Below are 14,691 nucleotides of genomic sequence, written 5' to 3'. Positions count from 1 at the left end.
AATTTCCAGAGAGGTACCAGTCTGGATGAAATGCTAGCTGACCCAAGTATGACTATCTGTTGGCTTCCCTATGGACTGGACTCCCACATTATCTATTATAATAATTCTCAAACTGTGGTACGCAGTCTCCATGTAGTGGTATTGACTTGACTCGAGCCATTATCAGAGGTTTATCAGCTCTTAATGGAGATTGTTACAATCCAACTACTGTAAGTCGTAATTGACGCCAAAATAAACAAGTTAAAGCACAAACAGAACTGTCTTACTCCGTAAATTCTATAACTTGCCGCGCGTGGGAACCAAATGTTCTCCTAAATCTCAGTTTACGTCCACCTTTTATGGCCAATCAACACGCACAACACATGTAAACAATATTGATATTATCATTTGTATTATTGATATTACCGTATTTTCTTTAATAGCCGCCGGGCATGTAAATTGCGCCTGCCTTGAATTACTGCCGGGGCAAATTCGCTCCCCAAATTAATAAGCGCGTACTTACTCTTACCGCCGGGTCAAATTCGTGACATCACGAGTGGCGCTTCCCCTGCTATCTTTTTCAAAACAGCGGAGGAGTTATTTTTTGCTTCTTCTATGTGTAAACCAGGGGTCTTGTTCCACAGTCATACAGATCACACTAATGGTTGTGATATAAAACAACTTTAACACTCAGCAGACCTTCGCTACTGTTGCCCGGTCTTCTTGTAGAGAGGGAAGATTAGATATTTGGCCCACAAGTCAGTCAGAAGGATCATGGGCGTTAGCTAATGTTGGAGCTAACCCTTCTTCAGGCCCCGAGACCCTTCCCTCCGATTTTTGAGGACTCGGGGTCTCTGAGGACACAGAGTTCGAGATAGCAGACGGCGACGGGGAAGGCACTGTTTTGTCCATGCGTGCTGTGCCCTCCGGGCAACAGCAGCGAAAGTCTGCCCGGCCGCAGATTGGCTGCATAGTCCTTAGAGCTGTTCAACCAACCTTTTTAAGTTACGGTTGGGTAGTTAACATGGGCGCCAATTGCATCGTACCTTGGTAGCTGTTCAGCCAACCCTTTTAAGTTACGGTTTTAAGAAGTACCAAATGTTGAAACCGTAGGTCAGGATGGTGTGTGTAAAAGAAAAATGACTGTGTCAGTCTCCCAGGTAACAAAATTGTTAAAGCAAACAATTTGATGAAAGTTCTGCTAAAAGCTGACATTCCATATTGATTTTGCTGTTGACTGGTGATTTTAATATGTTATCCACAAAGTGTCAGACAGCTAAGTCAACTGTTAATGTTCTAATAACAGCCAAAGCTTTGGGCTTTGAAAGATCCACTACATACTGGACTCTCACTATTATGTTAGATCCACAATGGACTGGACTCTCTCTATTATGTTAGATCCACTATGGACTGGACTCTCACATCTGTGGTCCTCTCCAAGGTTTCTCATTGTCCCATTGGATTGTTTTGTCCTTTCCCTGATCTGAGCTGAGGATGTCATTGTGGCTCGTGCAGCCCTTTGAGACACTCGTGATTTACGGCTATATAAATAAATAATGTTTGATTGATTGTGTGACAGTTTGACCCCACACTGTCACTGTTTGACCTTTGGCTTCCTCTCAAACCATGCACATTTATTTTAGTCAGTGGAAAACATGCTCAACAAACAAATTGTAAATTGTCACTCACCATGGCTCTGCATGTCTGGCTAAAAGAGTCAGGGTGGGGCTGTTGGCTTTATGTAGGTGAGCACACCTGCTTTGACTAATTAGGCCTAATTTGGGCCAAACCATGATTGTCAGGAGCTGGGTGTTGCTGGGGGACACTGGACATTTGAAAGCTGTGTTGTCTAAACCTGAATACACTGTGAACAAAAGTGACTGCTTTAAAAATGCAAAAGTACTATATGAATACTTTTTAGACATCTGATGGTTTTTTATTATGGTCTGCCCGGCCGACCTGATACTAGAGTTGTACAGTATACCGGTATTAGTATAGTACCGCAATACTAATTAATCCTTTTTGGTACTATACCATCTCTGAAACGTACCGGTTCCGCACCCCCCGCGCCCAAGTCGAAGTCACGTCGTAACATTGCTGGTTTACGAGCATGTTCGGCAGCGCACAATCACGGAGTACTTACAAGCAGACACAGTGTGTGGAAAGAAAAGGGTACAGAATTTTGTATATTGTACAGGATTACTTATTATTTTTAGTGGTCTGTTTATTTAAATTCTTAACTACGCTCATCTTAACTACCGAACCAGAGCTTATAAAGGCTGGCTGAACAGATATTAAGGTGGGCAACATTTTTTCTCTGACCAATTAGTCTGAATGATGAAAAAAACTCATGAACTATCAAAGTCCAGGGCTTTTATTTTTAACAGTAGATTGACAGTCTTCTTTACCATCAAAGACTTTTTCAATTCAAAGATTCGTTCCTTTCTCAGTTCAGTTGAGCTCCGCCGCGACCATGCCGGTATGAGTGGAACTGGCGCATTATGTGACTTACTGAACCCTCGACGTCATCATGGGGGCGGGGGGAGGGACTGAATGATTCATTCACCACGGATTAACGACATGAATCACTCAGGCTGTTTTGAGAAGATTTAAAATAAAAATAATAACTAATGTATGTACACATACAACCGGTGTACCCCGCCTTCCGCCCGATTGAAGCTGAGATAGGCGCCAGCGACCCCGTAAGGGACAAGCGGTAGAAAATGGATGAATGGATGGATGTACACACACATAGGCTATTATTTGCACAGTTATTGTAACAAAAATAAATTTCTCCTTGGGGATCAATTCTGATTCATATTATTATTATTATTAATATTATTATTATTATTATTATCCCTTCTACTGCAACTGTTGTTGTTTTTGTTGTTGTTGTTTAGTAGCTATCATCATCATTATAATAATGCAGATTTGCAATTAAACTGTACTTTTATATCAAAACTTGTTTGCTTTGAGTGTTGTTTTTTTCTAAGACTAGATGTTACCTGTCCTGACCTGGATAGGACTCAACCATTATCAGGGAGGGGAGACACACAACACAATACATACACACACATGCACACACAACACACAGACACACCATTTCCCTACCATCCCCCGAGTCACCCTGACCCTACTGTTAAATGGTTTATTCCCCCCATCACCCTGGTCTCAGTGACAGGGCTCACTCCCAGCCCCCCAAAGTTCAAGTTGAAGTTGTTAGAAAGAGAGTGACATCACTGACATGATAAGATGAGTGACTCAAGGAGAAAAAGTGCTGTCTGGACACAATTTAATTTTATTTCTGATACAGCGGCAGTATGCAACATTTGCAAAGCAAAGCTCTCAACCAAAGGTGGGTCCACAGCAAATCTTCACCGGCATTTAATATACAAACACCCAACTGTTCACCTGCAAGAGGTGAGACGACCTCCTGCTCCTACATACACCAGCACTACTCCAGGTAGCCCTAGTGACTCCACTACCACCAGTCAGTGCAACCACCAGCACTGCTGCATCCAGTAGCACCGGTCCAGGTCCGGCAGTTGCTGTTGCCACAACAGGAGCAAAGGCTAGGCCTACAGGTAGAGGAACACAAGCAAGTCTAGCCCATTTTGTGTTAAGACCAATTGACCCACTCAGGCAAAAGGCCTTGGATGAAATGCTGGCCAAAATGATTGCACGGGATTTACAGCCATATTCCATAGTGGAAGACATTGGATTCCGCCAGTTTACGAAGGAACTAAACCCAAACTAAATTTTACCAAGCAGGAAAACTCTTATCAAATACAATCATCACGCAGTTATACAAAACAACACATGAAAAAATCAAAGAAAAGGTGAAAAGGGCCCAGGCTGTCTGTCTGAACACAGACTGCTGGACATCAAGAACAACAAGTTCATGTATGCCGGTGACATGCCATTTCATCAATGACTACAAGATGGTCTCTGTCCTGCTGGACTGCTTTCAAATGAGTGAGAGGCACACAGCAGACAACCTCTCAGAGCATCTTGTTAGAGTTGCAAGGGAGTGGGACATCACAGACAAGGTGGCTGCCTGTGTGTCTGACAATGCTTCCAATGTGGTAAAAGCAATTCAGAACACAGGTTGGCCTCACCTGTTCTGCTTTGCCCACACCCTCAACTTGATTGTAATCAGTGGCATGACTCCGATAAAAACAACTCTGGACAAAGTGAAGGCTATTGTCGAATATCTGCACAGGAGCACAGTTGCAACAGAAAAACTTCGGGCCACCCAAAAACAGCTAAGCTTGCCAGAAGCTCGTCTAAAGCAAGACTGCCCAACCAGATGGAATTCCACATTCTACATGATCCAGAGTGTCTTTAAAAATAAGGATGCAGTCATCACAACCATCGCATTAACAAACCCAAGACTACCCACCCTAACACAAGAGGAGTGGGAGGAACTCAAGCAGGCCGGTGAGGTGTTAAAACCCTTTGAGGAGGTCACCGTCGAGATTAGTGGAGAGGGGTATGTATATAATTTTATTATTGCAGTGTTCTGATAATATTGTGAATTTGAAGGCTTCTTTTTTAAATAGCACAGTGACATCAAAACAAAGTCGTAAAACTGTCAATCAAGCTTTAGGCTCCTGCTTGTCTGGCTTGACATAGGTCATTGCCATGGAAACTTGACTTCAGAGGTGCGTCAATCAAGGCTTCTGTTCACTGGCTTCAACACTCAGTGAGGGTTATCAGTGTCACTTAAATCAAAAAGAAAAAAGTTAACTAGAACTAATTGTAGCCACTTAGTTTGCAAGCAAAGGGTTATTAATTACACAAGTATTATTATTAGTAGTAATAACATTATGAAATATGTTTACAATAACATCACGCATTATTATCATTGTTGTTGTTGTTGTTACTATCAGGCACAAACCTTGTTTTTCTGTCTCTCAGATATGTCACTGCGTCGACGGTGATTCTTCTGGCAAGAGGATTACAGAGGATAGCCGCAAAACATACAAAGGGGTGTGAACCTGATGGATCCTGTGAAAGTCATGGTGGACACCATTTGTAACCAGATGGCTCACAGGTTCCACAAAATTGAGGCACATGTTTTGCTATCTGAAACAGCAGCACTGGACCCCATGTTCAAAAAGAAGGCCTTCGGCAGGGATGAGGATGCAGAGAGGGCCTTTCAGCATCTCAACAATGGTGCTGCAAAGGTGAACCTCCCCAACCAGCAGGCTTAAGAAGAGGGAGGGAGCAGCAGCACAAGCACCAAGTTCCAGTCAGGGCAGTGCAATTTGGCAGGAATTTGATCAGCAGGTCTCTGGGATTGTGACCAGCAGCCGAAATCCAGTGGTAGATGCAGTACTGGAGGTCCGTGCTTTTGTGCAGGAGCCGCTTGTACCGAGATCTTCAAACCCCCTCACATGGTGGCAAAGTAGAGGTGTGATCTATCCAAGACTGTCTGAACTCATGAAGAGAAGACTCTGTATTGTGGCCACATCTGTCCCATCAGAGAGGATTTTCAGCAAGATGGGGCAGATCATTTCAGAAAGATGAAATCGGCTCAGCTCATCCAAAGTCAGCCAGCTTGTATTTCTAAATGCAAATCTTTCCTTTGTTTGACCCTTTTGGTGTGTGTGTGTGTGTGTGTCCTTTTTTGCCTCTTCTTAAAAAGTGCCCTCTGCCTGTGTGTGTGTGTTTTTTTTTTCTTTAAACAACATTAATAAAAAAAAAAACAGCGGTACAAAAACTCCACGTTTTCTTTGTAATACCGGGTTGTTTGAGCCTGCCGCTTCCGCCAGAGAGAGAGAGAGAGAGAGAGAGAGGGCAAGTGAGTGAGTAAGTGAGAGGATATAGAGCCAACTGCGCCCCTGAGGAGACGTGACAGTGGAGCAACTTGAACCTGTGAGTTATGGTCTAGTCGCCATCCACTTATTCAGCATCCAATATGGGTAATAAGTCTGGGCTTCCCTGCTTAGGCTGCTGCCCCCGCGACCCAACCTTGGATAAGCGGAAGAAGATGGGTGGATGGATGGATGTTTTGTTGCTTTTCATGTCTTCCAAGCCTATGATAATGTGAAATAACTCATTATGACAATAATTTTTTGGACACAAAAGAAATGGCAATCACTTTTAACTACAAAGGACACACAGCTAAGTAGTTAGCTTCCTATTAGCAAATGTAATTTTACATTAATTTCCATATTGTGTAAAGGATCAAAAAAAAAAGTCCTGCCTTTTTCTGACTTTGAGCCCCTGCCCCTCTATAATCATGTGCACGTCCCTGTGTGTGTGTGTGTGTGTGTGTGTGTGTGTGTGTGTGTGTGTGTGTGTGTGTGTGTGTGTGTGTGTGTGTGTGCGTGTGTTTAGTTTCTTGATTTCTATATTATTTAAGCTATTTATTTTCTTTTTTATTGCATATTTAAGTTGATATTTCAATATTTATATTTTTAAATGTAAGCCACGGAAATTTTAGTTTTAATGTTGGCATTCCTGGCACTTGGTTTAATATTTGTTTTGTTTTATTCAAGCTTAAAGAATAGGTAGCCTATTTATTTTCTTTTTGTTTGCACATTTAAGTTGATATTTTCTTTGTTATATTTTTAACCGTAGGCTACAGAACATTTAGTTTTTATGATGGCATTTCTGGCTCTTAATTTATTTGTTTTATTTTGAAGGTATTTATTTTCTTTTTGTTTGCATATTTAAGTTTACATTTTCTTTGCAAGAGAACATTTAGTTTTTATGTTGGAATTTGTTAAGGGTTTCTTAATTTAATATTTGTTTTTGCAGAGAGCGATTCACGTCTGTCGCCCTCTGGCCCACAGAACTGTAGCTGAGTGATTCACGAACCTACAAGAACTGACTGTGTCGCGGAGTGAATCACGTTTGCGAACGTACTGACACAGAGAACTGACTGGTTGTCGCTGAACGAATCACGTGAATCACGTTCGCGAACGTACTGACACAGGGAACTGACTGTGTCACGGAGGATGACGTCACATTGAGGATCTCGTTCAGTCACTTTGCGCGTCGTTCATTGGGTGCTGAGGGCTTGTGTCGTTCGCGAACTGACACACACCGAGATCTGCCTCTGAGTTATGTTTTATATTGTTGTTTGACTTACTGTTTGTAATTGTTGAAATTTATAAATACACATTTAAAAAAAAAAAACATTAAAAAAAAAAAAAGATCTGCCGCTGGGGAAGCTGTTACTGACTGACTCATGATTCGCCGACCTGCACACAGAACTGCTGCTGCAGAAGTGATTCGGTGAACGAATCTTTTGAACGAATCAATTTAAGGAACTGATTCTAGTGATTCAGTACAGTCAAAAGAACTGCCGATCCCATCACTATTATAAATGCAACATAACACTTACCCAGAATGCAATGTATCCACAACTCCTGGCTACAACATACACCCGCTGGCACCAGCACGCACAACACATGTAAACAATATTGATATTATCATTTGTATTATTGATATTACCGTATTTTCTTGGATAGCCGCCGGGCATGTAATTTGCACCTGCCTTGAATTACTGACGGGGCAAATTCGCTCCCCAAATTAATAAGCGCGTGTTTACTCTTGCCGCCGGGTCAAATTCGTGACGTCACGAGTGGCGCTTCCCCTGCCATCTTTTTCAAAACGGCGGAGGAGTTATTTATTGCTTCTTCTATGTGTAAACCAGGGGTCTTGTTCCACAGCCATACAGATCACACTCAAAATAATATGCCCCACACTCTGTGAACCCACACCAAACACATTTCTGGAGAACATTGGCTCTGTAACACATTATAAACGCAGCATAACACTTACCCAGAATGCAATGTATCCACAACATACACCCGCTGGTGTATATATACACACACATATATATATATATATATATATATATGTACACACATATGTATATATATATATACATATATACACACACACACACACACACACACACACACAGAATGTAAAACGTACAATATTTACTGTATTTTGGTCACTTATTTCCTCAGCACATTTATTTCCGTTCCCATAGTAACACACTTCCTACAAACACCGTTTCCATATGAGTTGGGAAATTGTGTTAGATGTAAATATAAATGGAATACAATGATTTGAAAATCATTTTCAACCCATATTCAGTTGAACATGCTACAAAGACAACATATTTGATGTTCAAACTCATAAACTTTTTTTTTTTTTTTGCAAATAATCATTACCTTTAGAATTTGATGCCAGCAACACGGGACAAAGAAGTTGGGAAAGGTGGCAATAAAGACTGATACAGTTGAGAAATTCTCATCAAACACTTATTTGGAACATCCCACAGGTGTGCAGGCTAATTGAGAACCGGTGGGTGCCATGATTACGTCTAAAAGCAGCTTCCATGAAATGCTAAGTAATTCACAAACATGGATGGGGCGAGGGTCACCAATTTGTAAGCAAATTGTCAAACAGTTTTAGAACAACATTTCTCAACGACCTATTGCAAGGAATTTAGGGATTTTACCATCTACGGTCCGTAAAATCAACAAAAGGTTCAGAGAATCTGGAGAAATCACTGCACGTAAGCTATGATATTACGGACCGTTGATCCCTCAGGCGTCAAAAACAGACATCAGTGTGTAAAGGATATCCCCACATGGGCTCAGGAACACTTCATAAAACCACTGTCAGTAACTACAATTGGTTGCTACATCTGTAAGTGCAAAGCAAAACCCATTTATCAACAACACCAAGAAACACCACTGGCTTCACTGGGCCCGAGCTCATCTAAGATGGACTGATGTAAAGTGGAAAAGTGTTCTGCGGTCTGACGAGTGCACATTTCAAATTATATTTGGAAACTGTGGACGTGGTGTCCTCCGGAACAAAGAGGAAAATAACCATCCGGATTGTTATAGGCGCAATGTTCAAAAGCCAGCATCTGTGATGGTATGGGGGTGTATTAGTGCCCAAGGCATGGGTAACTTACACTTCTGTGAAGGCACCATTAATGCTGAATGGTCCATACAGGTTTTGGAGCAACATATGTTGTCATCCAAGCAACGTTGTCATGGACGCCCCTGCTTATTTCAGCAAGACAATGCCAAGCCACGTGTTACAACAGCGTGGCTTTGTAAAAAAAGAGTGCGGGTACTTTCCTGGCCCGCCTGCAGTCCAGACCTGTCTCCCATCGAAAATGTGTGGCACATTATGAAGCGTAAAATACGACAGCGGAGACCCCGCACTGGTGAACAACTGAAGCTCTACATAAATCAAGAATGGGAAATAATTCCAGTTTCAAAGCTTCAACAATTAGTTTCCTCAGTTCCCAAACATTTATTGAGTGTTGTTAAAAGAAAAGGTGATATAACACAGTGGTGAACATGCCCTTTCTCCGCTGGCGTATTTTACGTTTTGTAAATCATAAATCGTGCATCTCACCTGGACAGAAGTAGTCTGAGTAGGTATTCTGACAAAATGGTACACTTTGACACGGTGAAATTAATGTGCAGCGTATGCTTAAAATGATCAAAACGCGTAAATATTTAGAGTCATTTTAAATGTTCCCATAACCACATTACATATATACTTATATATTATATCATGTACAGTATATAAAACCTCAATGGAGGTGTTTGGATGTTTTTTTAAGGGTTTTATAGACGGAATTGCACGGCTCTCACAGGCTCAATAATAAGAAAACTTTTGATTGCACTAATTTAATATTCAGAATGCGAAAAATTAAGTAAATAACATCCATTGTCATGTCTTTCATAATGAATGTGAACAATGGGCAAAATTTAAGTTACCGTGCACATTTAAACTCCCGACTTCTCTTGCGTGAAAAACAAAGAGCAAAGTATTTTTTCACTCAGTTTTTCTCCAATTTTAAAAAGCACAGCACTGTACAGTATTACTGTATCTTCGCTCAAAATATCATACGGTGATGTATCAACCATTTCCAAATCACTTTGCATCGTAGCAAAATCTATGGTACCACATTTTTGTCACAAAAACGTCTCTGTGAAGGAAGTTATTTTGACTTACCTCTGCAAAGTAATTCACTTCCCTCTGTCCTTGATCACCTTTCCCAGACATGAGCATCAATTTGTTCTGCAGATCCCGCAAATCTTCAAGAGAATAGTAGCGCGTCTCGGGCTCTTCATCATGGTCTTCCAGAATCTCAAGTTTCAAGGTGGTGTCAAGACTCACCTGAATGTTCCAGAAACATGAAAAAGTGCTTCACACATATCTTTGTAGCATTACGTAAAGCCAATCGATGATTGTCAACAACCTTGTGATGAATTAAAGCCCACAATTAGTTATTTACCCTTTTTCCTTTCTGGGCACCAATTCGGTAAACACCATTTCTGTTGATGGCTGATGCCAGAGAGAGAGAAGACAGCTCCACTGACCCATGACTGTCTTTTACTGTCTTCAACCAATCCAAATGGCGAGCACTGTCACACTAAAAAAAAAAAAAAAAAAAACATATTTTGTATGGGAATTACCCGATGGTTGCATCTTGATAATCGTAACATAATTCACTATCCATATCAACATACTGTATTCTTGTGTCGTAATTTATTTACATTACCAATTTTTTGGGAAGGTTCTTATCGTTGTCCAAAGCTCTCCAGAGTTTCCTTAAAACATCTTTGAAGGCCTGAAACCCGGAGTCTGGTTGGAGTTCGTACAGAATGGAAGAGTAGCCAAGAACTGCGTCATGAAAGCAAGCCACACGATCCACCTCCATGTCGTTCTCTCCCGCAGAGATGGAAGCCAGGTCAACAAACACCTTCAACTCATTTAGATCTGAAATAAGTTATTGTTAATAAGATGGTTTGAAATTGATATGATTCTAAAACATGATTAGAAATAGTGTTACCTTTCAGAGCATCTTGTACCCATTTTAGAAAGGGGCCCCTCTGTCCCAGCTCCTTCAAGCAACGTTTGCGAGACTCTGTAATGTCTACCAGATCCTTTTTTGTCCCTATTAAGTCATTGTCGATCCGTTGCAGCTCCTCATTCTGAAAGTCTGCATGGCTCTGAGGCAAACAATGTCCCAGTATTAGTCGTCACTATAAGGTAAACATTTCTTGTGCTACTGGTGATACAGCGGAACCTCTAAAGTTGAATGCCGCGATGCTACATACGGTTGCACCTATTCAATGCACTGTCCATCAAAAAGTGAGGTACTTTTATTTTTTAACCCCTTTCACATTGCAATAAAAGCTTGCTTCTTTCACAATTTTTTGTGACTGTGTTCTGTGTGAAAAGTACAGACACAGAATGTGATTGATGTTGATCAGGACAATTTTTTAGCTTCTGAGGACTTATTAGAACCATAACAGAGATGAGTTGGCACCTGTGTGAAAGAGCATTCAGCACAGCTGGGACCGGAATGCTTCAGGTGAAACACCCCAGAACAACTTTTCCCAATCTTGTGTCAAATGTCCATCCATCCATTAATTTTCTACCGCTTGTCCCTTTCTGGGTTGCGGTGGGTGCTGGAGCCGCAGGGCCAACACAGATAGACAGACAACATTCACACACTAGGGATCATTTAGTGTTGCCAATCAACCTATCCCCAGGTGCATGTTTTTGGAGGTGGGAGGAAGCCAGAGCACCCGTAGGGAACCCACGCAGTCACGGGGAGAACATGCAAAAATCACTGTCCAATAATTATTGTATACAACACACCAGACATTGTCACATATGGTACTATCTATAAATAGTATACCACATCATTTTCTGAATGGGAACACATTAATGGCAACACCACATTTTGTGAATATACGGTTACAACTCTGATATTTTTTCATGATCTTTGTGTGAAGGAGGCTTATGTAACTTATGTACATATTACTTTAAAAATGTCCTGAGTAGTTACATTTTACTATGACACTAGTCACTTCGAGGTAATCAGAACAAAACGGATTGCGTTGGACCTTAGAAGTTCCACTGTAAGACCTTTTAGATTTTTCAAACTACATGGACATGTTTGGCTAAAAAAAAGACACTTACAACGTTCACGAGTGTCTCCAGTAATCTGAAGTCTCCTTGAAGACCAAGCGCATCTTTGACTTCCATGATGACCTCAGCTGAAGCCACAGCACGATGGAGCTCATGATATTGCTCGATCTGTTGAAGCCTACTGTGGATCCACTGTTTCTCTGACGACATGTCAACTTTGCACATAATGTCCAAGTCTCTTCTGAGATCATCGTACTTGCCCTTATAATTGCTGAAAAGATGGTTCACCTCCTTTATTTTTATACTGCCATCCTTCAAACGTGTGTAGATGTCTTTGTAATTGGCAAAGCAAGGCTCAAAAATGTCAGCATGTAGCACATCCAGTGTCAGCTTTTTGCGTGCTACCGCATCTTCAACACAACTGTTGTGCTCCATTTCTTTATTGGACAGGAGTTTGGCCTGTTCCCGCCAACAAATGTTAAATATATAACTGTCTTTGAACTTGAACAAGACATCTGGCATGTCTCTGGTGTCTTGATCCTCTTTGAAGTAAGTGACAACACCAGCCACCGTGGAGGAAAGTTGGTCAAATTTGTGAACCTGCATGAAATGGTCCAGGGGCATTGCATCAATGTCGACACGGCGTCTGTCATCCATGTCTTTGACGTCAACTGAAAGGATAAAAGGATACAAGTCTGTGACGTCAACTGAGATGATAAAAGAATATAATGAGACATATTTCATCACATTGAACTCCTACCTATCACATGCTCGTCAAGACTGTGAATCATTGTTAACATGGCGTCCACTTTCTCCTTCTCATTGTAAACACCTTTAACTTCAGAATCTCTATAATCCAGCAGCTGAACCATTTTCCAAGTATCTCTGTGCTGTTCATTCTCTGAGAGACAATCTGGTGGTAACACGTTAACACTGCATGTCAGTATCTCTTTGTCACGTATTAAGAAAACTTGCACAAAAATGTCTCTTACCAAGCTTCAGTAGGTCTTTGAAAGCCGCTTTATTTTCCAAAATGATTTTGAGCAGCTTTATTTGGATGTTTCCCTGAATAAACTGATTTTTAATTCTTGTAAATGTTGATATGGCAACAACAATTTGCTTTTTGGCATCCTTTGTGAGTTTCTCTGTAAGGTCTTCTTTACCCCCTATGATGTGACAAATGAAAAAATAGTATTTTAAACAGCACAATCATTATCTGTTGATAATGTAAAGACAAGAGACTGGTTTGGGATAGGAGGCTCTAAAATTCTAAAAGTGTAGGAGGCTATTCTGCCCCCTCTATTCATTTGTGTGAGGGTTGAGAATCACTTTCTATATACATAAGGTATTTCATAAAAGCTTTTTCTTTTACGTAGTCTTCCCTCATCTACCGCATAAGTTAGATTTCGGACCCTCTCGTGGCTGGTGAATTTCGGCAAAATGCATTTTATGATTTATAAGTATATTGTATGCATTTTACGGTGATCAACCTTTCACACACACTCAAAAATACACAATATTGCCAAAAGTATTTGGCCACCCAACCATCAGAATCAGGTGTCCTAATCACTTGGCCGCAGGTGTATAAAATCAGGCATTTAGGCATGGAGACTGTTTCCAAAAACATTTGTGAAAAAATGGGCCGCTCTCAGTAGCTCAGTGATTTCCAGTGTGGAACTGTCATAGGATGCTGCCTGTGCAACAAATCCAGTCATGAAATTTCCTTGCGCCTAAATATTCCAAAGTCAACTGTCGGCTTTATCATTAGAAAATGGAAGAGTTTGGGAACAACAGCAACTCAGTCACCAAGTAGTAGGCCACGTAAACTGCCAGAGAGGGGTCAGCGGAGGCTGAAGCGCATAGTTCAAAGAGGTCGCCAGATTTCTGTAACCTTCCAATTAGCCCACTTACAGTACGCAGAGAGCTTCATGGAATGGGCTTCCATGGCCAAGCAGCTGCATCTGAGCCATACATCACCAAGTCCAAAGCAAAGCTTCGGATGCAGTGGTGTAAAGTAGGTCGCCATTGGACTCTAGAGCAGTAAAGACGCGTTCTCTGGAGTGATGAATCACGTTTTTCCATCTGGCAATCTGATGGACGAGTCTGTGTTTGGAGGTTGCCAGGAAAACAATAAATTTCGGACTGCACTGTGCCAAGTGTGAAATTTGATGAAAAGAGAATTATGGTGTGCGTTTGTTTTTCAGGAGTTGGGCCTGACTCCTTAGTTCCAGTGAAAGGAACTTTGAATGCTCCAGGATACCAAAACATTTTAGACAGCTCCATGCTCCCAACCTTGTGGAAACAGTTTGGAGCGGACCCTTTCCTCTTCCAACATGACTGTGCACCAGTGCACAAAGCAAGGTCCATAAAGACATGGATGACAGTCTGGCGTGGATGAGCTTGACTGGCCTGCACAGAGTCCTGACCTGAACCCGATAGAACACCTTCGGGATGAATTACAACGGAGACAGAGAGCCAGGCCTGCTCGACCAACATCAGAGTGTGACCACACCAATGCGCTTTTTGAAGAATGGTCAAAAATTCCTATAAACACAACCGCAACCTTGTGAACAGCATTCCCAGAAGAGTTGAAGCTGTAATAGCTGCAAAAGGACATCATATAGAAACCCTATGGGTTAGGAATGGGATGGTACTTCAAGTTCATATGTGAGTCAAGGCAGATGGCCAAATACTTTTGGCAATATAGTGGACTTCCCGTTTATTTATGTAACTAACATTTTAAATGGGTACTCCTGAATGATCACTAAAGAT

General features: G+C 41.4%; 1 protein-coding gene across 3 annotated transcripts in view; it reads right to left on the bottom strand.

Moving 5' to 3' along the window:
• The window catches only part of LOC133541821 (E3 ubiquitin-protein ligase rnf213-alpha-like), an 88,648-nt gene that overhangs the window by 49,487 nt on the left and 24,470 nt on the right, over nucleotides 1–14,691 (bottom strand). For all 3 annotated transcript variants that reach the window (XM_061885444.1, XM_061885445.1, XM_061885446.1), the window contains 7 exons: nucleotides 12,912–13,085; nucleotides 12,680–12,832; nucleotides 11,971–12,590; nucleotides 10,832–10,991; nucleotides 10,541–10,758; nucleotides 10,274–10,411; nucleotides 9,991–10,155 (listed from right to left, as the gene is read on the bottom strand). In XM_061885444.1, coding sequence (XP_061741428.1) covers nucleotides 9,991–10,155; nucleotides 10,274–10,411; nucleotides 10,541–10,758; nucleotides 10,832–10,991; nucleotides 11,971–12,590; nucleotides 12,680–12,832; nucleotides 12,912–13,085 — 1,628 coding nt within the window. The remainder of the gene's footprint in view (nucleotides 1–9,990; nucleotides 10,156–10,273; nucleotides 10,412–10,540; nucleotides 10,759–10,831; nucleotides 10,992–11,970; nucleotides 12,591–12,679; nucleotides 12,833–12,911; nucleotides 13,086–14,691) is intronic.

The sequence above is a fragment of the Nerophis ophidion genome, linkage group LG23 (assembly GCF_033978795.1).
Source record: "Nerophis ophidion isolate RoL-2023_Sa linkage group LG23, RoL_Noph_v1.0, whole genome shotgun sequence".
Taxonomy (NCBI): domain Eukaryota; kingdom Metazoa; phylum Chordata; class Actinopteri; order Syngnathiformes; family Syngnathidae; genus Nerophis; species Nerophis ophidion.
Note: the sequence above shows the minus strand (reverse complement) of the source record. Positions and strands in the feature narration are given on the sequence as shown.